This window comes from Sturnus vulgaris, chromosome 6 (genome assembly GCF_052056855.1).
Source record: "Sturnus vulgaris isolate bStuVul1 chromosome 6, bStuVul1.hap1, whole genome shotgun sequence".
Classification (NCBI taxonomy): Eukaryota; Metazoa; Chordata; class Aves; order Passeriformes; family Sturnidae; genus Sturnus; species Sturnus vulgaris.
Window position 1 is genome coordinate 3,468,692 of NC_142248.1, and position 26,786 is coordinate 3,495,477.

General features: G+C 47.7%; 2 protein-coding genes across 11 annotated transcripts in view; both read right to left on the reverse strand.

Annotated features, from left to right (window-relative positions):
- Positions 1-7,935, reverse strand: part of CD151 (CD151 molecule (Raph blood group)) — a 32,069-nt gene extending 24,134 nt beyond the window's left edge. For all 6 annotated transcript variants that reach the window (XM_014873580.2, XM_088166719.1, XM_088166724.1 and 3 more), the window contains exon 1: positions 7,804-7,935. The gene's annotated coding sequence lies outside the window, so the exon portion shown is untranslated. The remainder of the gene's footprint in view (positions 1-7,803) is intronic.
- A 2,787-nt stretch (positions 7,936-10,722) lies between these two features.
- The window catches only part of CRACR2B (calcium release activated channel regulator 2B), a 41,334-nt gene continuing 25,270 nt past the window's right edge, over positions 10,723-26,786 (reverse strand). For 2 of the 5 annotated variants that reach the window (XM_088166714.1, XM_088166717.1), the window contains 10 exons: positions 26,273-26,344; positions 25,796-25,850; positions 21,793-21,872; positions 19,188-19,482; positions 18,870-19,011; positions 18,562-18,643; positions 16,192-16,306; positions 14,663-14,770; positions 13,812-13,934; positions 10,723-12,853 (listed from right to left, as the gene is read on the reverse strand). In XM_088166714.1, coding sequence (XP_088022840.1) covers positions 12,635-12,853; positions 13,812-13,934; positions 14,663-14,770; positions 16,192-16,306; positions 18,562-18,643; positions 18,870-19,011; positions 19,188-19,482; positions 21,793-21,872; positions 25,796-25,850; positions 26,273-26,344 — 1,291 coding nt within the window. In that variant the 3' untranslated portion in view covers positions 10,723-12,634. Of the gene's footprint in view, positions 12,854-13,811; positions 13,935-14,221; positions 14,396-14,662; positions 14,771-16,191; positions 16,307-18,561; positions 18,644-18,869; positions 19,012-19,187; positions 19,483-21,792; positions 21,873-25,795; positions 25,851-26,272; positions 26,345-26,786 lie in introns of all 5 variants that reach the window. The other 3 variants (XR_015804382.1, XM_088166716.1, XM_088166715.1) reach the window with 3 other exon arrangements.

Sequence of the window (26,786 nt, forward strand, 5' to 3'; positions counted from 1 at the left end):
CTTTCCCACGCTCTGCCATTAAGGAGGTGCACAAGAAAGGAAGGAGCATGGCCAGGAGAGCTGATCCAAACTGGCCAAAGGGATGTTCCACACCACAGAATGTCAGGCTCAGGATATAAACTGGGGGGAGCTGGCCTGGAGCTGCCCAGCACCACTGGGGACAGGCTACAGAATTGTGTTGTGCATCATTTGTGTTTCTTGGGGTTTATTCCTCTCTCACTCTCCCTTTTCATTACTGCTATTTTTATTATTAAAATGATTATTACTATCATTATATTTTTACATTGATTCAATTGATAAATTGCACTTAACTCAATCCATAACTTTTAATTAACTTATTTTACTGATTCTCCACCCCATCCCACCAGGGCAGGGGGATGAGGGAGGGGTGGCTGCATGGTACATAATTGCTGGCTGGGCTTAAACCATGACAGTGTAATCATCCACTTCATTTAGAACTGGCAAGGAAAAGCAAGTGGGAAAGGATTCTGACAGATGCCAGCACAAAACAGCTGGACTTCAAACGAAGCAGGAAAATGCTGCAGGGGATTTCTCCACCAAACCACCCCCCTGTTAACTTAGCACTCTACCAAGAAGCTTCAGTAAAGGAAAGCCTAAAATTACTTTGAAACTTAATCCCCCCCGCAACCACCCCATCCACCTTGGAAGTCAATCTTTAAGTCTGGAGGAACCATTATCATTTCATCTGATCTCCTGTTATTGTAAAGGTTAACATTCAAAGGCTAAAAGTAGCTCACTCTATATTCTACAGTAGCACATTCTACCTTGGAATAACCCTCAAATACCAAGAAGACTCAAGAACACTTCAGGAGATGGGAGAAACCATACTTTGTTCCCTCAGGAGCCTCTAAAAATGTAACTGGCACATCCCCAGCATTCAGACTTCTCTGAGCTCAGCAGAATGCAGCAGAGCACTTTGCTCTCCATTGCTGGGAAGACTCATTATCCATCTTTCAATTCATCCAATTCCATTAGTGAGCAGGAGGGGAAAAGCAGTCCATAGCTCACTTGTAGATTAAGACTCTCAGTAAATCCTTATGCATTAAAAGCAAAACACACCCAAGAGAAAATCCAAGAACAACACAGTCAAAAATTTCTGAAGAAACCGAGTCACCATCTTCAATACTAAATGCCCACTGTGAAAATGAGGTCCCTCTAGGATAGACGAGGAGAGAGGAACCCAAAAAACAAAACTTATCTCTTGCTTTTGAAGAAATTAGAAAAAACTCTACAATCCATGCTGGAAATAACCAGGTCAATTCTAGCACAGAAAATATTCCTCCTATTACTCACCTCAGCCAAAAGAGTGCTCTAGCTCTGACTGCCCAGAGCAGGATAATCAAGGGACACATGGCCATACGTGGTTATCGGTGCCAAAAATTATGAGAATACTGCTTATCCACAGCAGTTGTGCCCTGATACACAGGGAAATCAGCTTCCCACTTATCCCCTTGTAAATCTGTTGTTGATAAGAATCACATGGATGTAACTAATTTATTTTGGATACTCTCACTGCTCTCATCTAAGTTGGTTTCCCCCTCCCTTTTTTTTTTTCTTAAAAGATTGTTAAAATTCCTGATGAAGTAGTAAACAATAAAACTCTTTGTTTCTACAAAGGGGTTCTCTTCCACAGGGAGACAATTGCAGCCAAAGTAAAGCTCATGACACCAGTGAAAGCAGAGGTTTCCCTCTGCAACCGTCTGCTTTTCCCTCCTCCAGGCTTCCAGCAGCGCACCTGTGAGTCAGGATCTGCTTCCACAGTGCCTGAGGGCGAACAGCCCAGTGAAGCCAGCAACCAGGATTTCGTCCAGGTCTAAGCACAGTGCTTTACGTTCCCTTTTTAATTTCTGTGTCGGACACACTGCATGCACCAGAGGTAAGCCCTGGGAGTGCACAATGGACAGAACAGGCTTTTGTCTGGCTCTCCAGAGCCCATTTCTGAGGCTGAGCACAGCTTCATCGCTCAAACATGAGCTCAGCCAGACACCTGCACTCTTTCCCTGCTCAGGAGAAGGAAAAAACCCAGACAACTGGGACTCAAAGGTGCAGGAACCAGCCTGACAGCTCTTCCTCCCCAAATATAAGAAGAGGTCCTCCCAATAAGAAGAAATATGTCCTTTTAAAAACCCTCCAAGTGGACAAGGTACACTGGGGACCACACCAAGTGTGTCCTCATCTCCAGCAGACCTCCCAAGTCTCTCAGGGAAGATGGAAGAGGGCTACTCCACATAGCAAGGGGCAATCTGAAACCAACACAGGTCAATTCCTCAGCAAGTGGTACTTCCACACAGGACTGGGCTCACTCTTTCTATGCTTGAACAGCCAAAATCACAAGCATGAAGCCCAACACTTTCCCATCCACACATTCCTTGCACACAGCACTTGACCATGAAACTCTTTCCTGCTCCCACGTGTGCACCTGCCTGGCTTCTACACTCACTGTACACCCCTGTGATGGCATACAAAGCTCCCATCACCTCCCTGGGAGCTCTGCATGGAGCTTACAGTGACCATGGAGAAAGAGAGCCAACCATCTCTGTTCCCAGGGCAGTGTGGGGGTGAGCTGTGGGATATGAATTCCCCCCTTCTGGATTCCACCAAAGCTAAGAAGCAATACTGACATTCAAAAGCCATGACTCACGCCTGCCTTGTCAGGAACTACAAAAGTCCTGCACATTGGCTGGCATGCCAGAAATGTCAGCATGGATGCCATCTGCCAGTTGGCTCTGATAAAAGATAAATTTGACCAAAACCATCCTTTCTCCTTATTTTCTTTATTGTTGCAGCATGGTGGACAATGAGGGTGAGAGGACTCCCTAAAAACCACAGAGGTATTGTGGCTGCTACTCTAGCAGATAACAGGTCAGTGACACACTCTAGACAAAACAGAAACCTCTCCCACAGTAATTCCTACCTCCCACAGTAATTCCTACCTCAAACCACTCTTGGTCCCAGTTTTAACTGAATTTCATTAGTGAAGGAGCCAGTGAATTCATTGTTCATGCTCCAGCTATGCTGGTAAGTCATATGCTTGTACTGAAAGAGCTGCCAAGGACTACTTGCAGTCTGTGCTGAGCTGATTGCACTCCTGTCTGAGATGCACCTACCAAGCTGTACAGCACTTCTCTGGCTGGGACTGGAGAGTCCAGCAAGATCAGCGAGATCCAAATGCAGCCCACACTCCAAAACACACCTGTTATTCCGCCATGCAATGCCAATAGTGCAAACCAGTAATGTTCTGTTTGATGTTTCTCCTGTCCACTTCTTCCCCATAGGAGCAGAAATGTTCCAGGGTGAGGTATCAGGCACGTTTTCACCTCGTCCATTTGTACAGCACAGCAGATCTTTCTCCCACCACATCTCCAAAAAGTGTTTCTTCCTTTAAACCCATCCCTCTTCTACAGTGGCAAAGACATCTGGGAAACCTGCCGCAAATTTCAGCCCAACTCCACCATTTTTTAAGAGTGTACATCTTCCACGTCACAGCTACAAGGACAGGTTTCACCAAAGCACAGGCACTCACCCTTGCAACTCTTTCCACTGCCCCATCTCCCCACTGTTGCTTTCTTTCTTATAAAAGTAAAGAAAACCTGGGTTGAACAACTGAACTTTGCTCCTTTTGTATTCAGATCTGGCACTAGCCACAGATAACAAACAACGGTCAATGCCAAACATTTGATGTCACCGACTCCTGCCTCGGCTTTTCTTTATGCAGCTTCATTACTGCCACCAGGAACAACCTGTGGGTCTGAGCAACATCCTCTCTCGCACCTCCCCTCCCACACATCTCCTTTCCACCTCTCTTAAGAGGCCATGCCACACCCCACATCCTCCACGCTCCCTCTCCGGGATGCACTCACCTCAGCAGGTAGGAGAGGTGGCTCCATGGCAACCTACAGGGATGCAGGCAGTGCAGCATCAATCAAGGGTTGCACAGTGTGTATTTGCTTGGCTGTACCCTGCAGACAGTGCCTGTAGATCAGCACGTAATTGAATTTAAACAGCTGCCAAGGACCCTCCCTCAACTGTTGCAGAACAGAATTCCTGATGTCCTTCCTTATCCCACTAAACCAGTATCCTGCCTCCAATAATGTCCACCACTACTGGCATCAAAAGGAAGCATGTGTGAAATACACACACACACACACATATATATAAAAGTCCAGCTAGCATATCATGGCATCAATTCATGTTTGCATCCTTCTAAGGAGCTGGATACACTTTCAGTCCCACATTGAGCTTATTGCACTCCAGCCCTACAGAGCTGCATAGCAGTTTTCCAGCTTGGACTGGGATCATAACGGCCTGACAAGAAACACAGGCTAGAAAAAAGGACCAAGCTGGTCACACCCAAATGCCCAGACCCCAAAACATACCTCTTACTCAGCCATGAAATTCCAGAAGTGGAAAACAGTCATCACCCTCCTGCTCATCTTGCCAAGTTTTATTACTGCCAGCAGCCAGGACACAGGACTTAGTAGGACTCCCTGAATCCATTCCCCAGGATCCCAGGGTGTTGAGGTCACAACCAGAGGAGTCTGGCAGGCAGGACAGAAAGGAGCACTGAAGGGAGAAGCCCATCAGCAGTGCTGTTACTACAGGGCACATCCCTGCCAAGGGGGCCTGGCAGCCGACAGCTTCTGTGCTATGGGCAAGGGTGGAATGAGGCACTCTCCACAGAACTGACAGAACACCTCATCACTGTTCCACACACCTGCCATTCCTCATTTCTCCCTCCACATCCTGGCTTCAGACACGGGGTAGCAGGAAAAAGCACATTTCTCACAGACTGGGAAGATGGTCACCATCCTGGGGAAAAGCTCTGTCAAAATGCACGTACAAAAGAGGATGGGAAAATGGGATGATTTTACAGTGACACTGTTCATTTCATTTCAGCTCTGCTGTGGCAAAAGAAAAATCACATTCAGGGTCCAAAAGGCAGGATGAGCAAGTGAGAAAGGAGGAGACCTGGTCTACACCCTTAGGATCTTGAAGGTTTTTAAACAACCAAGGAGACTCAGGCTTCTGTCCTCAAAGCCAGAGAAGCTGAGATGAGCTGTCATTTCCAGGAGCCCCCCTCCCTCAGGCTTTCCATGACCCCAGCTGTCAGTGCACACGCTCAGCGAGAGCTGGAGATAACCCACTGTTGAGCACAAGGGCAGAAATTAGAGTTGAGGGGTAGAACATCCGCTCAGGAGGCTTAAGGAATAAGGCTGGTGAGGCCATTGGGGATAGTAATGGTAAACTGGGACCTGAAAAAACACAGCTTCCCTTTTTGTTTTACAGAGGCTGTTATTTTTTTTCTTTCTAAGCTTCTGCCTTAAACAGAAGGCACAAGAAGAACAGAGGGACAGTATGACTGCTTTATAAATAACCAAATTACCTGGAAATGCCAGACAGGATAGTCTGCCAGAAACGGGTACACATGGTGATAGAGATGTCACACTAACAAACACATGTAAATACACATTTTCCTTCCATCCATAGCCAATAGTTCAATGCATTCCTGAGTGAAGAAGCCAAACTACGTAGAAGGAACAAGTGAATGTGCCAGTGGGATAACCTGGCTAGAAGAGACACAGCTCTCTAATCAACCCCCTCAGGGCTGTCTCAAGAGCAAGGGAGTTGCCGCCTTCTGTGCATGTATGATGGAAACGGTTCAAGCCATGATACAACTTTTATTTTCTGGGAATGATAAGCCTGCTGGAAAGTTTCTAAGAGGAAAGAGAGCCCTTCATCAGCCACTCCCACCTAGCATTTTTGCTTGACATGGGAATACAAGCAGCTTTCTTCCACCCCCTTATTGAAAAATGTATCACACCCAAAGAGAGAAACCTTCAGAGGCTGCACTGAAAGTAGCAAATAAAATTCCTTTAACACACTTGCCTTGACTTAGGAGAAATAAAATTCGTTAAACTCTTACAAAATGTACGACAAGAGGGACTAATCACCTCAGACTCGAGAATAAAATCAAGTGTCACACATGGGACGTTATTTCAAGCACTCATTAAAGGTGTTTTCATATTGTTCCCTGAAGCCAGCATACAGCAGGGAGTGCCAGGACTTTTACCAGGCAACTGGGGGAGTCCTTCTCCTCCACTGCAGAAGCCGCAGGACAATGAACAAAAGCAAGAGCTTGGAATGAAACACGCTTTTTGCAGAAATACAGCATATGACCCGAAGTAAATACAGGCCAGGAACTCAAAGACATCACCAGCAAACTACAGAGCAAGGATGTGATCCGAGGTAAATTACATGGAGGAGCTCAGAAGTTGCCACCTCCTCCAGCTCGCAGCTCAAGCTTCCAGCAAGGGCATGTGACACAGAAGTGCTGGCACGCCAGAGCAAACCAGAGCCCACCTGTGCAAGCCAGCCTTGTGCCTCTGACAGGGACCTGTCACCAGATGTGTCACACAAAGCTCAAGGGATGCTACCCCAGCTTCCAACAATCCATCCCCCCATTGACCAGCTTCCTTCCAACAGTCCACAGACTGGGAACTGCCTGTCCTAGGCATGCAGAATGCTTCTGAGAATATCAAAACACTGAAACTTTTGCACTGACTTCTCTAGTTACCATGAGCTCAGCAACAGCTGGGCCAAGTCAGGAGCTCTGCTCCCTCCACCACAGTCAGTCCTTTGGCAGCAATGACAGTCACCCAGGAGAACTGGGATGGACATTTTTCTGACTCTGGCACTCTAAGAGGCTCTTCAGCCTCCACAGTACCAGCTGCTAAGACCATTCATCACACCAAAAGCTTCCCTAAGAACCTTAGCAATGGCCATGATGGTCACAAAGGAAATGTGCTTTCTCAAAAGGGACTTCTTTCAAAACTGTTTGAACAAAACGGCCTCTGATGGGTGATGCTATGTCAATCAACCCTTGTTCTAGGAGGCACCACACGAACCCTCAAAGCCAGGAAGTGCTGTAGGAGGACAAAGGAAGTGAAGCAGGGCAGAATTTAAGGGATGCTCTAGAGTTGCTTGAAATAAAGACATATCACTGTTAAAATTCAACAGGATACTGCAACAAGTTGATTACAAAAGCCCTCAGGAAAAGTCAGACTTTAAAAAAAAATTACCGCAGTTTATGTTCTTCACGAGAGGACAGGAAGAAGCAGCTACTTGTAAAGATTCCTCATGGCAAGCAACACCACGGTGCAGTAATAACCCACTGCCATCAGCTCCCCATCTGATGCAGCTTCCAGAAAAAGAAGGGAACAGAACATCGCCTGGACTGCGTGGTAAACAAGCCCCGCTCTGTCCCTCCTCCGCCTCCAAGGGTCCTACAAGCCCATCATAAAGGCCAACTCTTCTTTATACAATAGGGAAATTTCACCGAACAAAAGGCGGAGGAAGGCAATAATCGCTTCACAAGATTTATGGCAACATTCAAAACACCTTTACTAATTCCGCGGGCTGTGCAAAGTTTATGACACCACCCGCAACAGGTTAAAACACTTTCCTAAGCAAGAAAAAAAAACAACAAAGCATACAAGGGCCGAGCCCCTGCGAAGCTGCGCGATGCCACAGGGCGCTGGAGGGGAAGCAGAGCAGTGCTACGGTAGAGCCGGGCTCGGCTGGCCGCGGCCGCCTCCCCACGCCTGCGGGTGCCCGCAGGGACGGAGCGAACGCCGGGCCCGGTGCCTCACACGGGGCCCGGGGGCCGCGCTCTGCCCGGCTCTGCCCGGTTCTGCCCGGCTCTGCTGTGCTGCCGCCCCAGCCCCAGCCCCGGCCCCGCTCCCCCGTCCCACCGGTGCCGCCATTTCGGGCGCTCCGCCTCACCCTCGGCCGCCGCTCCGCGCCGCCGCACGCCCCGACCTGCCGCGCTGCCGGGAGGGAGCAAGCGGGCAGCGACGGGAGGATTCCTCCGGAGGGGCGGGAGGGAGGCGCGGCCGGCCCAGCCCAGCCCAGCCCAGCCCAGCCCGGGCCACCTCCCCCGCCCCCCGGCCGGGCCCGCTCGCCCCTCCGGCCGCGGCTGCTAGTCCGCAGCCTCGGCTCCTGCCCTCACGTCGCCCTTTGCACGTGAGGGCCTTCCACGTTACAGCCAACTCCAGCTGGAGAGGCTTTTTTCTTTATTTTTAAGGCGCCGGTTTAAAGTGTGCTCCATGAAACACCCTGCCTCACTCTCCCATTACCTCACTTGAGGCACAGCCCACGTCCTGCTGTGCTAAGCAGCAACCCTGTGCGAGGGATGCTCCCGGGAAAAGACCCGCGCCCTCCGCACGGCTGAGGGGCCTCACACGGTTTTTCAGGAGTGGGAGGAAGAGAGGACATCTGGGCAGGGAAGGGAAAGGCCAGTTTAGAACCTCCTGGGTGTTTGCCTTAACCTCTCCATGTGCCCAACTCGGAAATCACTCCATCCTTCCCAAGGAGTAAGCTCACTTTGGCTCAGAGCTGTGGGAGAACCAAGTGAGCAAATGGAGCCTTGGGGGATCAGCTCGCTTGCACAGTGGCAGATTTGTTGTAGGGAAGATGTGGCAGAACCTGGAAGCCACAGGAGACACCGGCCCCTGTCCAGGTCCTGGTAGCCACCACATTGGGCCACTGCCTTCTTGCCGTGTCCAGGCATTTCATGCCCAAACGCGAACCCACATAACCTCCCTGCCCCAGCGGATTTAGGTCAGCAAATGGGCATGACCGGGGACAAATACTTCCTTGGGAGAGCCTGCAGGTAAAGATAAGATACCCCACAGGAGCCCCAGCTCCCCATCCTCAGTTTATTGTTGGAGTAATAGATTTTGTTTTACTGCAGATACTTGTTTACTTGGAGGAGACTAATTTTACCTGCTCAGGTTTCTTGTGGACTAGTATTTTCAGAAGTAGCACACAGCTACACTTGTGTTTGCAGCATCATATATACGTATACAAAACATGCCCTGCAGGTTGGAGAGGCTGGAGCTGGGTTATTGTAGCCATGCCAACTGAAATTTCCATGTGAGCCATCAGCAGCCAGGTAAGTAACGAGCTGAGAGAGCCTGCTAACAAAACTCTGAACTGCAGGGCTGTGGGTCTATTGGCACTGAACGGGAGATTGCCAAACAGAGCATTTGAAGGTGTATAATGGTCTCTGAGATACATTTATAAACTGGAGATGAAGTACTTGGTCAATATATATATTTATAGTCTAAGCAATCAACAAGTAAAAAGATCATGAAGAGAAGAGGATGACTGGACAGAAAATAATGCGTGACTGCATGATCCCCATAGCAGGAACTCATTAACTGTGTGTAAATGGAAATGGTCCCTTGAGTTCAGGCTGCTGGAATAAAGAAGGCAGTAGAAAACATCTCAAACCTTTGCAATTCCTGCATTTGTCCTGTGGAAAAGCTTTAAAATTAACATCGTGGCTTAATGCTCTCTTTTCAGCCCTGTTTTGGCTTTTCAAAGAGATGCTGTCAGCCTAATCCTCTTATGCTTACCCTTAGCACATTGACATGAAACAGACAAGTGAAAGCAAAGCAGAGCGAGGTCCCTTTGCCGGCCTGCAGAGATTTGCAGGAGCACAGCTCCTTATCAGAGCAGCTGGCTTTTTTGCTTTTGCCCCTACACCTGACTGTGTACACAGGTGCACTGTTGCATGTGCCAGGATAAGGCTTCCCAGGCTGTAAGAAGAGTACTTTCTTGTGATGTAATTCCAAAATACCTTACAGATTATGTGCAAAAAGTCATTTGTTCACTAAGAGGCTGGAGCCAATATAGTGAATGCATAAGCCCCCAGGCAGTCTTATTTTGCATCCTCCCTTATCTCATGCCCCCCTCAGGATATCCCATTATTTGCATTTATGCTGCAGTTTCCAGCAGTCACTTAAAAAGGGTGGCTGTTCCCAGAGCTTCCATTTAGAGGCAGGAGAAATTCTGACAAAAAAGGGGGATGTAGTAAAATGAAGAACTTTTTGGAAAATTCTGGTCTCAGTTAGGTCTGATATCAGACAGGCTTAAAAACTACCAACATGCCCCTTGAGATTGTATCTTCCAATAGGACATTTAATTATTGTGCTGAGAGATAATGAAAGACCTTCCAGTAATGAACCCCACCCTGCTGCTTACTGTTTTCCAAGCTCAGCCTACTCAAATTCTGTGCCATTTTGTCATCCTTTAAACAAAAATCCACCCTTTCCTGCTTACAAAAAATATATGTTACAATTAACAACGTGTGCTATCAGTTTATAGCGGGGGAAATGAGTAACAATTTGTTTGGGCAAAGCTGCAGAGTGATTAGTCCTGTAATGCATGAACATCCAGCTGGAGCCATGGCAGGGCACAAGGATTAAAAGCAGCCAAATTGCTAACTCTAGGGAAAAGGATGCATGGGACATTAATAAAATAAATGTTTAGTTCTATGAATACAGGTAACAAGGTGAGAACCTGTCCTCTCTGACAGCACTGAACCCTCAGACATTGAAGAAGTGTCTCCCCTTTTTCTCCTCCTGCTCTGCCTTCCCTAATCAGCTGGACTCCAACTGCTTAAAGAAGGTAAAAAAAGACTGGAGGTGAATTTCTCCTGAGACAAGAGAGAAATTGTCCAAGACGTGAGTTCCTGGTTAACTCTCTCCCTGCTTGTAAGACCGCCTGTGTACCACCACAGGGGACAGGCCATTTTCTGAGCAGAGAGAAGGGAAGGTCACACTAGGATCATCAGTGATTAAAGATGGGAGCCTGAACCTCCTGCAGCACCTGAAAAAAGTCTCTCACCACAACCACTTGTAAGACAGCGTTTCTTTATTGCCTGTACCGTTTGCACACTAATTAAACATACTTAAGGTTGTACATTAGAAGAACCCGATGGTTCTTGCTATTGCAGTATGACAGCACTGATAAAGGTAATACACAGGACTAGCCCATATTTGTGTGTCAGCCGTATTTCACACCTTTGTCTTGGGTGTGCTGTGTACAGAGCGTGGGAGGTTCGAGTTCAGAACACCTTAGCACGGATTTCCCTTCCCAAGGATTGCTTCTTGGAAACACGGGCAGTTCCCCTGGCAGCACTGTAGGTCTTACTCCAGGCTCCACACCAGCTACCCTGGTTCCTTCAAGGCCTCTTGTGTCTTTCTGATTCCCAGTCTCTGGAAGGCGTTAGTGCAGTTAAATGGTGTGAGCCACAGTCAGCCAACTGAGCAGGATCTTACTACTATTAGCTCTTCCTTTTACTCAGAAATCATGTTCTTCCAGAGAAAAACTTCCTCTTTACTTTTGTTAGGAAAGGGCACCAGGAGGAACCATGGAAATTCTTCGTCATTTTGATGGTCTGTAGGTGACTCAGAGCACTTTTCCTGCCTGGGATTTTCCCAGCGAAATTTGTGCAATAAATAGACATTCAGAGTAACCGCCTCATCCCAAGAGAGGAAAGACCAGGGACAAGTACAGACCCTCCCTATGCTGCAAGGTTTGGGGGCTGCATCACAGCTGCAGTATCACATCTTTTGCCTAAAATGTCAGAGTCACATACAGAAACAGCCTCAAAGACAGAAGGGGAAAGGGCACTAACAAAAATCTTACTTAATCCCAAGGCTTTGAGAGCCACTGAGCTGCAAACCAGAAAGCATCGCAACCCAGAAGCTCCACGCCCAGGCACTGTGGCAGCTTTGCCGACAGGAGCACTTTTAGGGACAGCTCCCACCTCTGCCTGTGCTCCTCTTTGCCTGGCTTTACCCCACCCCTCAGTGACAAGAAGGCCCCTTCCCGATGGGAACAGGTTGAGTTCAGCTCTTTCTCTGGCCCTTCACCAGTAAAGTGAGGCTGTTGCTCAAGGTCTCTGCACGAGAAAAAGGTACATTTCACACAACAGCTGCCTTGCACTTCCAGCCCACAGGCATTTGAAAGCACTCTGGTGGGATCTATCATGAGAGCAGGTAAGGCAGTTCCGAGTTCCTGGAGATTCTTCAGGAAAGGATAAGAGAATGGGAGGAAACAGGCAGCATTCAGCCTTAAAACAGGCTATATATGGCTCCCCTGGTTTGTCCAGCACAGCTCCTGCAACGGGCTATGAATCAGCAGCACATGCCAGCGCCTGTGGGTCCCAGGGCAACTGTTCTGTGTTCTGTAAACATACACCAGGACAGTGGAAAGGTCCAGAAGGGTGACAAAGCAATGAAAGCCATTGGGATGACTTGTCCTATCCGCTCATACTATAATCACATATGGAACCTGTTAGCTACAATATTGACAAGTCCAACCAAATCCTGCACTAAATTCAGATCTTGCAGGAAGTGGTGGAAGCATTCTCACTCACCACAGCAGGCTCTCCAGTTGAGCACTGCTGCTGCAGAACCAAGAGGACATGCTTCTCTCTGAGACAGATGGATCACTACTTAGAGCTAGTCCAAAATTAAAATGTTTTTTTTCTCTCTTACACGGAAATTCTATTTAATACAGACCCACTGTGTCCTCTGCTCTCTGCTGCTAGGCCACTTTGCCAGAAAGAACAGGATCAAGACTTTGTCCCTTTACAGGGAACCAGTATCTCCAGACAGAGGGCCCAGTCTGTGCTACTAGCTAAGACCAGCCAAATTCCCCTAAAGAAGCAGAGGCCTCAAGAGACCAGGGCTGCATGCAGACTTGGGAAGTAGAACAGTGCAGATAATATGCACATTTTGGCCTGATTTATACCTCAAATTCACAGACTGGAAAAGCTGCACCTTCCCCAAGTCTCTAGAGAGCTGACACCATCAAATTCAGCTTGCTTGAAAGGAACCCCCAGCTTCATGATACAGCATTGGCACATGACTCTTGCTGACACATTGGTGTGCTTTATGTGCAGCACCCTTTCCTCCTGCTGATATCCTCCAGCTGCAGGGCATTCTCCCTCTGCCTGTCTTCTTGTGCTGTCAGCAACCTGGAAAGAGCAGCACAGATCAAGAACACAGCCTGGTTACTGAGCTCTTCCTGCCAAGGCATTTGTCTCTGCCCTTTGCTCTCCACCAGCCATTTAGGATTTACATTTAGGATTGCAAGAAGTGACAGGCCCAAAGACTGGACTTCTCTGGAAGTTGGGCTAGATAAACCACGTATAGAGAATGAGCATGACTTTTCAGGGAACAGGGAAAGAAACTGGACATATACAAGAGAGGGAGTATCATGGTTTAGTAATCTGAGCATCAGTGTGAGTGGCCTGTGCCTTATTCCCAAGATCCCCCACTGATGTCAGAATCCTGGGTTGTTTGCTCCTCCTGTCTGGGCCAACTTGTAATAATCATGGTAATAAAGCATGCTGAAGGCACGTGCTATGGGAGATGTGATTCACCTGGCTGGTAAATCCTCCTAGTTAATGAACAGCTACGTCCTGCTGTTCAGCAGAGATGATGCAGGAGGAGGTGACGAGATAAAACAAAAGGATAGTTTTCTTGTGAGACTTGAAATACTTTTTTTTCCAAAAACTATCTGTTTGGGTTTTTTTAACTAAAAATTTTAGAGCAAATTTCTTTCAGCTGAATAGTACCTTATCTCCTTTTAAAACTATTGCCACTGAAATAGCTCAGTCTGTACAGTGCTTATTAAGATAGCTATAAAGAACCCTTAGAGCTGCATGAAGACTTCAAACTGAAAACATCACCTTAAAATCTGGGACAGCATGCAAGGTTTTTGTGATGAAATATTCAAATTAAACTCCTGATCTTGCAACAGCAAGTTCTACCAGGTGAAGCTTTGTGTGCAAAGAGCCCAGTCTACACTTGGTGCTCTCCAGGCACAAAAGACAAGGACGTGGAGTCAGTCTCTTTTGGGATGTGACACGAAGTCAGTCTCTGACACCCCCCTCTTCTTGCCCATTCCCCAGGAGAGCCCACACCAGTTACCTCCAGCTGGGGAAGTGTCCCAGGGTGCCTGCTGCTGTTCACTGACCTGGCCATGTGCAGCATGGGCTCCATGACGTTGTATCCAGTCATGGCGCTGCACTCGTAGAACACAGCCTTGTACTCCTGCCAGAGAGCACAGCCAGCACACACAGTGACTGCCAGCTCTCCACCATCACCATTCACCCACAGCCTGGGCAGCTGGCCCACCCTCATCCCCAGGAACCCTGCCAAGAGCCACTGGAGCCAGGAAGGTGGCTGCTACCCTGCTGGGGTGCACACCCTGCTCACCAACCCAGGAGAAGGAGATGCTTTTTCAGCACTGGGGGCCAAGCCAGAGTGTCCAAAAGGGAGCACTGGGGGAGTTGTTTGGGATGAGAAAACATCTCTCCAGGGTACTTTGATTCCTTTACCTTTTTGTTGTGAGTCCAGAAGGCAGCAAACACCTTTGAAACCCTGTTCCCTCCACCCAGGGGCCAAGGTGCCAGCAGGCAGGCAGACAAAGGAGTGAGGAATGGGGCAGAATGATGTTGGCATTATGGAACCCTCAAATAGGAAATCAGCCATGCATGTTCCCCTCCGAAGGACTGTAAAATGAGGCATCAAGCCCCAAGAGAAATACATGAGCCTTCTCAAGAGCCATTGTCTGCTACATACAAGCCACCACCTCATCCTCCCTTGTACCAGAGGGACGTGGGTACATGTCCACATTGGAGAAACAGGGGGTGGGAAGGACTGGGAAGGTACCATACTGGGAAATGGCTCCAAGAAGGGCTTTCCACCAGCCAGACTGCCCTGGCCACAGCTGGAGGGTGGCTGCAGAGTAGGTCAAGCAGCAGAGCACTGAGTCACACCTTGGCAAGCCTTTCCCCCTCCATCCTGGGCACATTCCGGGTCTCTCTCTGCACAGCATCCAATTTATTTCCAAGCAGAAAGACCACAGCTCCATCCTCTATACCTTCCTGCAAAAGAAATAAAGACCCCTAAAGACCCAGCCACTCAGAGCAGATCCTTCCAGCTCAAGCAAACAAAACCTTCAGTGGCAGCAGGACCAGGCCCGTTAGATCAATAAAGGGCCATTCCTTCTATCGTCCCAGGGATTTGTGAAATGAAGCTTGAACTAGGGGAACATTCCAAAAGTTTGGTGTGTTGAGTTGGGATGGTGAGAGAGGGGAGACAGGACATAAGTACCTCTCAGGGAAATAAGAAGCCTAAAGAAAAGCAGCTTGCCTCATAGGCATTTTGGAATTTGTGATCTGGCAGACCTTCTTAAATAAGCTCAGTAATTTGAATGTGCAGTACTGTGTGTAATGTGCTGTCCTAAACTCAGTGATCCCTTGCTGAAAATTCACTGGCCAAGCAAGTTAAACAACCTTCACCCCTTGTAAGCTGTCTCTGTAGGAACTGTTATTCCTAGATGATTCCTGGAGTCCCTTACCTCTGGTCCAACTCTCTATAGTTCCACTGGCTCACTAGAACATGGTCAGAGTAAGAACAGGGCTCAAAGTTATTTCCACACTCAAGTGCAATACAGAACCTGAACAGCTTCAAAACAAATTACACAGATGGGGAGAGGAAAAGAAGAGCGAGATTAAAATATACAGATTTAATGTGGTTTGATTTTCTATGTGCTCAGTTTAACCTTCCTCCTGAAAGGAACCTGATTTTCAGAGGCTCGTTAGTTTTGAAGACCTTGATCTTTGATCTTTTAAGACATAAGTGGTTGGTTGTTTGTTTTTACCCCAACAGGCTTGTGGAAATTAACAATATTAGAATCCTCCAACCTATTCATTCCACTGAGATCTTGGTTTATTCAGCACAATCAAAACAAAACTGCCCTTGAAAATTTCCCTTCACCTCTTGATCATCTACACACAACTAATTTGAATTATAAAGAGAGGTATTTTTGTATCCCCAAGAAGATGTAAGCCACAGATAAATGCTTTTAGTGAGTGTTTGGAATAAAAGACAGGGGGAAATGCAACTGCATTAATACATTGGTACCAAATTAAATAAAAAAAGGAAATAAAAAGGACCACCTTCCTTTCCTGTGCATAGACCAGACACCAGGAGATGTCCCTGCCTGAGCACAGGTGGGATGTGACCACGTTTAGGAGATGCACACAGTGCACATGGGCTGCTTACAAACCCACACTACTGTTTTGGCATGTCCCACCACGTTCTGCCCCAGAAACGGCCCTCCTTGATTTAATGGGCTACCACTGGCTTCGTTACCTTCAGCACAAAGCTTCCAAACTGACCACCACAGGCTCCTGCTTTGATAATTCAGCTCACTAGGTCCACAGGACTTCGTGGGGCACTGAAAAATGTCCCTTCCAGACAGACTGTTGGGAGCTGATGTGGAGCAAGGTCCTGCCCTCACCTGGACGCTGCTCATCCAGTTCTGCACCGCCAGGAAGGAGCACTCGGCCGTGATGTCGTACATCACCAGGATCCCGTCTGCCTTGCGGAAATACTGCTTGGTGATGCTCCGGAACCTGGGCCCAGACACAAGGCAAAGCACCCTCAGAACCTCCCTGTGCAGTGGGGAGTGACACAGGGGGATTGTCTGTGTGTCAGTGCAGGCTCTCTGCAAGGCCTGCCATGTGAGGTGTGTCCCCACACAGATCCCTGCACCTCTGAAACAGGCCAGGCAGCTGTGGGTAAGCAGGAATCTTGCCAAATGCATGGTGCCGAGAGAGCAAGAAAGAAGACCTTTAAAGAATCAGAAGAATCTATTTGGGTGAGATAAGAAAAGGTAATTTCCTATTAAAAGGGAAACGGATGGAGAAAACACGATCTTTCTCTATAGTCTGGAAGAATCTGCAGATGTACCACAGTACAAACTAGGCAGGCATAATGTCTGCCCCAGAGCTGCCAAAACAGACTCAGCATCAGTACAGTCTGTTTCCACTATTGAATCTATAAATCAATGCCATTATGCATTAAAAAAATCAGGAGTTAGACACTATTTCCAAGAAAAGCTCCTGCCAGACATCTACTTTTTCCCGTCTGTACCACTTAAAACCACGGGTTTGTATTTTGTGAATAAATTCCAACCAAAGCCAACCAAACAACCAAAACAACAAATCCAAACTTTAGAATCTGTAAGCACTTTGTGACACAGCCATGATATAACCACACTAATTGCAAACTGATGTAATTAACAATGTAATTTGGGAATTAACAAATGTAGCAAAAGTCCTGAGATCTCACTAGAGAGCTGTGTATTTCCTGCACAGGATAACAAACTCTCCTCTTGCAAGCCAAGAAAACCTACAGCTGTTACCCTCCTGTCCTCTTCAGAGAGTTGCCTGAAGCTGTTCTTTCTCACTATAATAAGGACACAATATTCTGGCACCTACCCAACTGAGAAAGCACAGACTGTATCTTTGGCAGTCTAGGTGCACCTCTGGAACTTGCCAGCCCGGCAAGATGCTCCAGAAGAAATATCAAAGGTAGCATGCATCAGTCTCAGGGAAGTCACCAAGGAGTTCTCCTTGCATGCTCCAAGGGGCTCTTCCATCTCTTCCTTAGATAGTCACAGTTGGACACCTCTAGTCAGAAGCAATTAATATTCCTCCAGAAGAAGAAAAGGCTTTTGCTTCTTCCCAGGTCTCCTAATTGGTATCAGCACTGAGCCAAGCTCTCTCTTGTGGGTACACATCTAGGACCTAGTGCTGCAGGGGTCTGTGCTAAAGGTCCTTCTGCAGAGACAATATCTTGAATTTGGCCTCTGCTGCAATCTGGCCTCAATAAAATGTCACATTTTATGTCACAGCAACTTCCTTTACTGCTCAGTTTCAGCATCAAAATAACCTCAGGAGTCCCCTCAGAAATAATTATTTCTTCAGCATGAAGCCTAATTTTGGAAGAGAGATTTGCTTTTCAGTAGATACTCCTACTTAGTACATTCCCAGTAGCTCTGCATGGTCTAGAGACAGACAGCACCATTGGCACAGTTTAGGATTAGAATATTCCCATGACCTTGGCTGCCCTCTGAAGGCCTGCCTCCATAACATATTTAGCTCAAAATACCCAGTGCTTATTTTTGTCAGGCCCTTGAGGTTCATGGCCCTCTTGAAATAGCTTTTCATCTTAAGCTTCGAATTCTATCCTACGTAAAATGTAATTTACATGGAGGCAGTGATGGGCCTTCATCTCTAGTAGCAGATGAAGGTCAAACATGTCCTCTACTGCTCTGATCCTCACCAACACTGCTGGTAACATCTATCCCATGCTTTTGATGGGGAACCAGTGTTCAGTGTCACAAAAAGCTGCACAATCCCTCTACCAAGGATTATCACTTCCACAAATCTATCAGCAGAAGGGACAGTGAAAGGGGCCAATAACCTCACAGTCTAGCAGGGTAGTTCAAATCACCTTCCCCACAGGTCATGCTAATTCAGATGGCTTTGACAGCAGAATCAGATCTGGAAAGGTTCAGAGTCCTTTCCACCCTTTGAACCCCATGACATACATCTATGGACAGACTGCTTGGAGCCACAAGCACAAGCCACAAGGTCAGACACATGGAAAACTACTTTTCTGTCCACCCTTAGAGCAATCTCCCCACGCCCTGCTTCACAGTCACAGCTTCTAGTACTCTCTGGAGCCTTTGCTGCAGATTCAGCCCTGCAATAGCTGTCATGACCCGTCTGGTCCTTCTGAAGCTGATAGTTTTCCCAGGGACAGAAACCAGCTGCATGCACTCTTTCCCTTTCCTCCACTGAGCCTGGCAGAAATGGCTTACCTCTCTTGTCCAGCTGTATCCCACAGCTGCAAGGCAACCTGGGTGTTATCCACCATTAGACTCTTCACCTGATAATCGATACCTGTCAGGAAGGTGAGATTGATTGTGAGGTAGGATGGGGAAGGCAGCTTGCCATTACAATGGCCAGACCAACTCCATTTAATTCAGGGAAATTGCAAGATTGATTTAATACTGGGAGAGGTACCATCTTTACCTCTAGCTGGGCTACAATACAAGCAAAAAAGCATTTGCCCAGGCTGCCTTTCCCACCTTCCTTATCCAGGTGAGCCAGGCACCCTATTACTTACCAATAGTTGCATTGAGCTCAGCCAAGAACCTGTCATAGCAGAAGCGGTGGATGAAGGAACTCTTCCCAACACCAGAATTCCCTACAAAAACCACTTTAAAGATGCGATCTGGGGAACAGCTCACTGGTTCCAGTGCTTGGAGCTACAATGGAAAAAAGGCATGAGGTTTTGAAGAGCCCAGCTGCAGGCAGTACTTTGATTTAGGGCTTGGACCCCTGCACTGTAGATCTGCGGAGCTGGAGTTTGATGGGAAGAGAGTCAGACACCCTCAAGTCCCCAGCAGGTGTTAGAGGAATAGCCCCAGGGAACTGCACTCACCTTGCTTTCAGTGCCAACAGGCTGGGCTCGAGGAGGCAGCAGAGCAGCATCTAAGCCATCTGCATTTTTTCTGCGGTCAGAGTCACCCTTCAAAGCCATCTTAAACCACTCAGGATCTGCTGCCAAGGGCCATCTCTCCTCATCTCTGCTGTTCTCTCCAAAGTTTGTGTTGCCTCCTTCTCCTGTCTTCATCCATACCCCGTTGCCTGGGAAGTATTTACAGTTCTTTCTGTTGGGTTCTTCCACTGCCACATCCACGGGGAAGGTGAAGGGAAGGTCCGCAGAGGCCAGTTGTCTGTATTAAAGTCCACAGGCAGCACACATAGGGTGGGAGGGGGTGAGGAGATAGGGAAAGGAAATTCCAACCAACCAATGCAAATTCCCAACCAGCCAATGCAATCCAGTTAGTGTATATGAAGCTCTCACAGGAACTCTATACATTCACTCCCTCTGACTAAGGCTCCCCTAGGGAAAGAGAGAGTTCACCAGAGCTGTGCTGTACTCATATGTGCTGACAAATATTTCATTAATTTTAATAAAAAGTGCCACATTGGTTTGTCAAGAATTCTTTGCCTACCACTTCCCCCAGTAGTGAAAAAATGAGGCAAAACATACAGAACGAGAGCCCGTTTTCTTAAAAATAATAATAATAAAAAAAGAAGCAATAATTGCCCCTGTATTTTTGTTACTAAATATTATACAAAAAGAAAGACTGCCCACACAAGAGCAGCCTGATGCACTGGGGGCAGAGCTGATATGGTAATTGGAGGAACAACTTTCAAAAGAACAACTAAAATAACCAATTTGAACTACTGCAATCACTGCTGAGGAACAAGGCAGCATCACTGGTTTTCTATGGTTAAAGAACTAGAGAAGGAGTGAGAAGACCTAGAATTAAGCTGAAGATATTTATCCACCACAGATGCCTCTATTGCTTTCACTGGTCAGCAGACTGCATTTGGAAGCAAATTAGAGCAACCAGAGCACAGTACAGTCAGTCTTTTCAGGGGCAGGACATCCCACCCTGCTCTGCAACGTTTTTCTTTCTATTAGTGGAAGAATCCAAACAATTCTTTCTCACTCTAGCAAGTGCACTTCATCTGGATTGCAAAATTCACCTGCTTTCATGTCTATACTTTTTTCTATGAAAGGGAGCTCACATTCCTGGTTACCCTCCCTGCATTTGCCCCAAATTCCAGTCCAGAGCAGGCCAGCTGGAGCTTCTCTCTCTTGAAAATGGACACATACTCTCACGGTCTCAGGCTCTGGGGAATGGTGCCCATCTCCCAGGGCTAGCCAAATCACACAATGAGGGGTCTCAAGACCCTCTTTAGTGGGGGCAAAGGGACAAACACAAAACTCTCAACAGTGACCCCAGATCTGATGGATTTCTTTTCATGTTTCTCAAGCAAAGTGATGTGACACAGCAGTGGGACAGAGACAGGGCCAACAGTTACTCCCCTTCTCTCATCACCTTCATTGCCAAACTTCTCCAGCTATTAAACCTTTCCAGGAGGGTTATTCCAGTAGCAGCTAGAAGCATCTTTGCAAGAAATAATTGGGGAAGGAGATGGGAGAACTTGCTTATCTGATTCAATGGATAGGATGTGCCAGTCACACAACCATGAAAGAGCTCTGCCTCAGACCTCGCCAGGCAACCTGGGCTCAAGAATCAGCCCTCCTCCACAGTCTACCCTAAGTCCATGAGCCAAGGAGCCTTGAGCTAAATCCTTAAATGCAAGAATTGCATTTAAATCCAGAATTGCAAGCATTAAGGGTGAGTTGAAGCTGGAAGAAACTGAGCCTAGACCTATGTCTGTAGCTGGCACCAGGAGAAACTGGGGAACGATGGGACTTTGCAGAGACCTGGTAAGAAACAGAGGAGTACACTGCCTTTAGAACTTGTTTGGGGCCAGCAGTCACAGGTGACATCCAGCTTCAAGCCAGGTCACTGTATATTCTGCATGTGGAGTGGGAAAAAAAAGAGAAAATACCTTGGCCACACAGATGTGCTGCCTGCCCTGCCTGAAGGGAGGCCCGGTGTGCCAGGTGAGCATCTGCATAGCTGTAGAGGGGGATGAGCAGGATGAACCCACCTGGAGCTAGGCCCTCTCCTCGAGGCTTTCAGCTGCCAGAAAGAACCCAACCCTTGTGCAATTTCTGCCCTCTCCCATGCCCTGTGGATATGGACTCTGGCATGAGGCAGTGGACAGGATTTGTGCCTGAGGACAAACTGGCAGGCTTGGGAGTTGATCCAGCCCTTTCAACAGAGCTGTCTGACTCAGAAAGAGGCAGCCTTTGTGACTCCCATCCCATTAACAGTCCCAGACCTTCTGGTGATATTTAGATTTCCCCCCCATTGCTGCAGGCAGAAGCAGCTGCAGAGCCACCTCCCTGTGGAAATTAATGAACAATATCCTCAGCTTCATGCTGAGCCAACGCCACCTGATGCCAAGAGACAGCTAGAGCCACAAAAAAGCTGCACCCCACCACGTTCCCAAAACCAGCCAGCACAAGGTGGGAGGACACAGGACACAGCTTGACTGACAGGGTATGCAGTGGGCACGGACTGACACCATGGACATGACACAGACACCCATCTAACCGTTTGACAGGCTTGTCCTCCAGCAGGTAACTGCCTAGCACTGACCCTTTCTTCAACAGGGGCTTTTTGTTCTGAGGCACCTGGAAGTTGAAAAGAGAAGGAATGAAGAATGTGACGACAGCCCCAGTTCAACCTCTCCCCACCTCTGTAGAGCACTCTGGGGAGGCAAGGCTGGAGCCATGGCAGCCCCACACCGTGCAGTGGTAGTGCCTCACTGGAAGGCTCAAAGAGGTGAGCACAGAGCTTGCTTTTCTCTGTTCAAATAATTTAATTCCTACAAGAAGCCATCACTGTTGCTGCTTTCTCCTTCGCTTTAAAATCCATCAAAGTGCTGATGTCCCAAACTGAATTCTTCCTCTAGCCAGCCAGAGTTTTTATTTCTGTGGCTTGTTCTCACAGCTGAACCTCTCTTTCCCCACCTGCTTCTTTTTTGCATTGATATTTTGTGGGACAGACCAATTGCCCCTTTCCACAGAAGAAACTAGTACCCTTCCTCAACCTGTACTCACCTAGAGCCGCCCATGAGCCACATGAAAGGAAGGAGGAATCTCAGGAAAGGGCAATGCACATGCTCTGCCTTACACCAACATCCTCTCCATGCTTTCCTCCTGCTTACCACAGAGACTGAACACTTCCTACAGCCACTATTTACCAGTTCCTCAGAGGAGGAGAAAGCAGGACAACATCTCCTCCCAATCCTCTTCCCCCCATACAGCAGCTTTGCCATTCCCAGCAGAGTCACTGCTCTGGCCACACACACAAGTGAAGTGAGAGACAGCATGGAAAGGTGTCCATCACATCAGCACTGGGGGAATAGCCCATGAACACTGGGAGATGTATTCAGTCTGTGAATCTGAGGATTTCCAACACATTCTTACAAGCTACTCCTGGGGGAAAGGTGGAGGAAGAAGGGTTTGCAGTCTGCCAGATCTGCTTCTCACAGCAGTTTTGGACTGACCAAACACCTGCAGGCAGCTCTGGACAGGCCTTCCTTTATGCTTTTCACAGCCTGGAGGACTACAAAAATGATTTCTTCAATAACTCTTACTGAAGACTTACTTAAAAGGCGAAAAAATTAAGAAGCTGTTCTGTTGGTCAGAACTCCCAGAACACCTTTAATGCAATGCAGTCGGACAAAAGGAGACACTCTGGACTCCACAGAGGGCCTGACCCAACTGGGAACTTTGTGGGTAAAAAAACCAAAACATTTTTCACATGTAAAACTGATGTTCAAGAGAGACTCCAGCTACAGAAACAATCCAGCACCGAGAGGCTCACAATTGTGGAGCGCAAATCTTCCAAGGCAAATGACCCTCAAGTGCATAACAACACTCCAGTCAACAGAGTCAGGCTTGGTAAAGACAACCGTGGTTCTCCAGCAGGGACAGAAGGGGAAGTTCTCAGTGTTTGAGCAGCTTCACTCAAGGGCACCCTCTAGCCAAACAGAAAGAAGGAAATTGTGTTACAGGCCACTGGAGCTGAGTCGCAACCCTCAAGTCACACGTGGAGCAAAAGGACTCCCACACAATCTGCTCTGCCACCACCTTACCTGGAGAGGGAACAGCCTGCAGAGCACGTACTTGGGTAAGAAAGGAGGAACAATGGGGCATGTTTTGCCATTGGTTCTGCCATGCTTTATTGGCCTGCCAGCTTTGTGTAACATTTGGCTTTTCACCAGGATGATAATGGGACAGATGTGACATCACAGCTGTGTAAAACATGATGACAAGGATTCCACAACAGCACATGTACAAGCATTTTGAATGGGAAAGATTCTGGTTTACCAGTGAAATGAAAATACATGTCAAATGTAGTCAAAGGACCAAAACACTCTTCACGATGAACAGACATGAAATTTGCTCTGTCAACATAAAGCATGCAAGCATAACTCCATAGCCAGATGGGTCATGGGTGTGAAACTGAACCTGCAACCCCTGGGTCTTAAAAATACCCATTAGTGGTTTGCACACAGACAGAAATAGCCACATATTGCTATCTGTGACCCAGCCTCTCTTGCCTGGGACAAGAGAGTGCCCCACAGTGCAGTGGGGCCAGGGTCTGCCCACCGTGGCAAGGCCAAAAACTCTTATGAAGAGCAAGGTACTAGCTGGGAACTGAGAAGAGCAAAGGAGCAGTGACTGGGTTGCTATCAGCCACATACAGCCCAACTCCTCCTTCCAACCACTTCAAAATCTTTGCTATGAAAGAACATCTGTTCACCACACCTTCATTTCATGGAAATAACTCTTCCCAGCACTAAGAGAGGGTATTAAGGCCTTGGGTTTCTTTTTAGCCTGTAAAAGCACTGATAGTCTCTGGCAGAGAGTGTGTTGCACTCTAGGGATCCCCATCAGTAGGCTGGACTCTCCTTTTTGCTTCTGCAGGGAAGTAGTGCCATTTTCTCTCCCCCTTACTGTGAGACAGACAGGCTGGAGAGCAGACCTTCTGCAGGTATGCATATGATGATAGCAGCATCCCTCTAAGCCCTTGGAGCCCTGGTTCCCTGTGGACTGAAATGAGAGCAGCCAAAGGAAAAAAACCCTTATTCTAGTACAGGATTCAACTGCCCAGCAAGACACAGCCTTGCCACATGAGCAAGGTGGTGGGAGGAGTTCACCCTGTGCCTCATTCCCTACTGCCAGTGCTGGAAGAAGGGAGAAAGCAGCCCCTCTGTGCTGTGACTCTCTCTGCTGGGCTCTCTCTTGGGTCCACCTGCAGCAGCAGCTCTTAGCAAGGGAGCAGGAGAAAAGAATAGAGGAGAAGCAGACAAGCTTTGCACACACAGAGGTACATACCTGAGCTGTGGTCTCCACAGGCCACCTGCCCACCCATAGGAACCCACAAGCTTATGAAGCACAACACATGGAAAGAGGAGAGCCCATTTTCTTTGCCTGCTTGCACTGGACTCTGCTACAGAATGACTGTGTTTATGGCTTTTCCAAGAGGGAGCAGGAAGCTCTAGTGTATATCCACGTAGTTAGCAGCTTTAAAAATGAAGATTGAAGAAAAAAAATCTTCCAGATTTTAGAAACACACATACCTCACCTCTATCCAAAATTGTTATAGACATTCTTTTCTACCAATAAAGCTCTCCAGGAGCTCTCCACCTGGAGAACCTCTGGATTGAGCTGGGCATTTTGTCTCCTATATGGGCACAACCCCTAAGTTTTCTTCCAGAGTCCTTTACACACCAGTCAGAAAGGCTCTCACAGCCTTTCCTCTCTGCACGTCACCTACTTCCAGATCTTCAGGTGGAGCATGATGGCAGAGCAGGCAAAGACATGATGGCAGAGATGGGTCTAAGAGGGCAGAGCAGCCGTGTAAGTGACATTTGGGAACACAAAAACTTTTAAATGAAAAAATATTAAGAATTAAAAATAGACCACATATCTGTGCTTATCTTGGCGACTGGGAAAGGCCAGAGATTGGCAGTTCCAGATGAGAGATCCTGCTTTCTCCTAATTCTCTGATACAAGGCTCACTGCTGCACCCAGCAGAGTTCTCAGGAATGGGAAGCTCCCAAGAGGAACCTCTGAAAACATCTGCTACAAACTCAGGGGGTCAGAAAAACTCCAAAACCTTCCTGTGCCACTCCACGCCCAGTCAGCCAGCAGCACATCTGAGAATCCATCTTCTTCCTCGCCACCCAGCTCCAGGATGCATCCATCTTCTCTCCCCTCCTTACATGTGCCCAGTGCCTGGCACAACACACAGACCCACATGTGCAGCAGGCAGCACCCACTGCAGCCCTGCACAGGGCTGTGTGACAGTCCCCAGCCAGGGTGCCTTGGGTTAAACCCAGGCAGCTGGCAGCAGCAACCAGCAGAGCTTGCCTCCAGCATGGACACAGAGGTGCTGCAAAGTCTGTATCAAGCACAACTCCAGGCCCTGAGAGCTCTTGTCATTGTCCCCCGTGGAAGTGACAGGCCCCCGAGTGGTGACAGCAACAGCAGCAGATGAAAGGAGGGCGGTTGGGAATTAAGGTTTTCTTTCTTAGACTAACCAGCTTCTTGGCTTCAAAAGCATCTCGCTCATCTCGAAGTTTCTTGTTCATTTCTCTGCTCCAAAGGAAGACACAGGAAAGACACGATGAGATGCTTGTCAAAAATTAAATAAACCCCAACATTTGAAAGTGAGAACAGAAAAAGAGCTTGGGAACAGAGATAAAGATGTTGTTTATAGCCAGACATGTTGGGATTTCCATGTATCCCAGCCAAGGTCATGGGCTCTACATGGTTGCCTTAGCCAGCAGGAAAGACTAAATTCCTCCAGAGGAGGGATTACCCCGTGAAATAACATAGCCTGCAATGTGCCAGAGCTGGCACAACTCTGTCTGGACCTAGAAAAACAAGAAGAGTCTAAACACTGCTTGAATACAATCCTGTAGCTTTCCATGGGAGAAATGAGCACAGTGCTGAAACCTCAGCCCTTTACAGGCACAAGAGCTTAGTGTTTCCCTCCAGCCTACATCAGTTCTCACCTGAGGAGCTCCAGCTGCCGAAGGAGGCTTTGTTTCTCTTTCTGCATGTTCTTGGAGACTCTAAACACATCCCTGGGCAAAAGGTATTTAAAATAAGGGGAAATAAATTAATGGGAGAGAAAATACAAACATTTCTCTCTCAGGGGCACTCATGGTATTCTCAAAGACAAGGGCCTGCCTTATGCTAGGAGAATTCTGAGGAAGCAGCACTGTTCTGGGCTCAGGGATGGTTGGGTTGTACCAGTGCTCTTCTGCTCACCTCCAACATGAGAGCAGGCAACTCATCCTCTCCACTTCCTCAGCTGCTAGAAATGGGAAGGATGTTCACTGCCTTCTGAATCTGAAACCTCTCAATGTTTTATATAGGTATTATTAGATTTAACCCAGAAATGGGAACAGAATTGATTAGAAGAGGATCTTTAAAAAAAGCATTATAGAGGGGATGGTTAACTGGAAAGTACGTGGAGAAGACTCCTTTAGGCTGAGGAACATCTGTATTTTTGTACTGATTTTC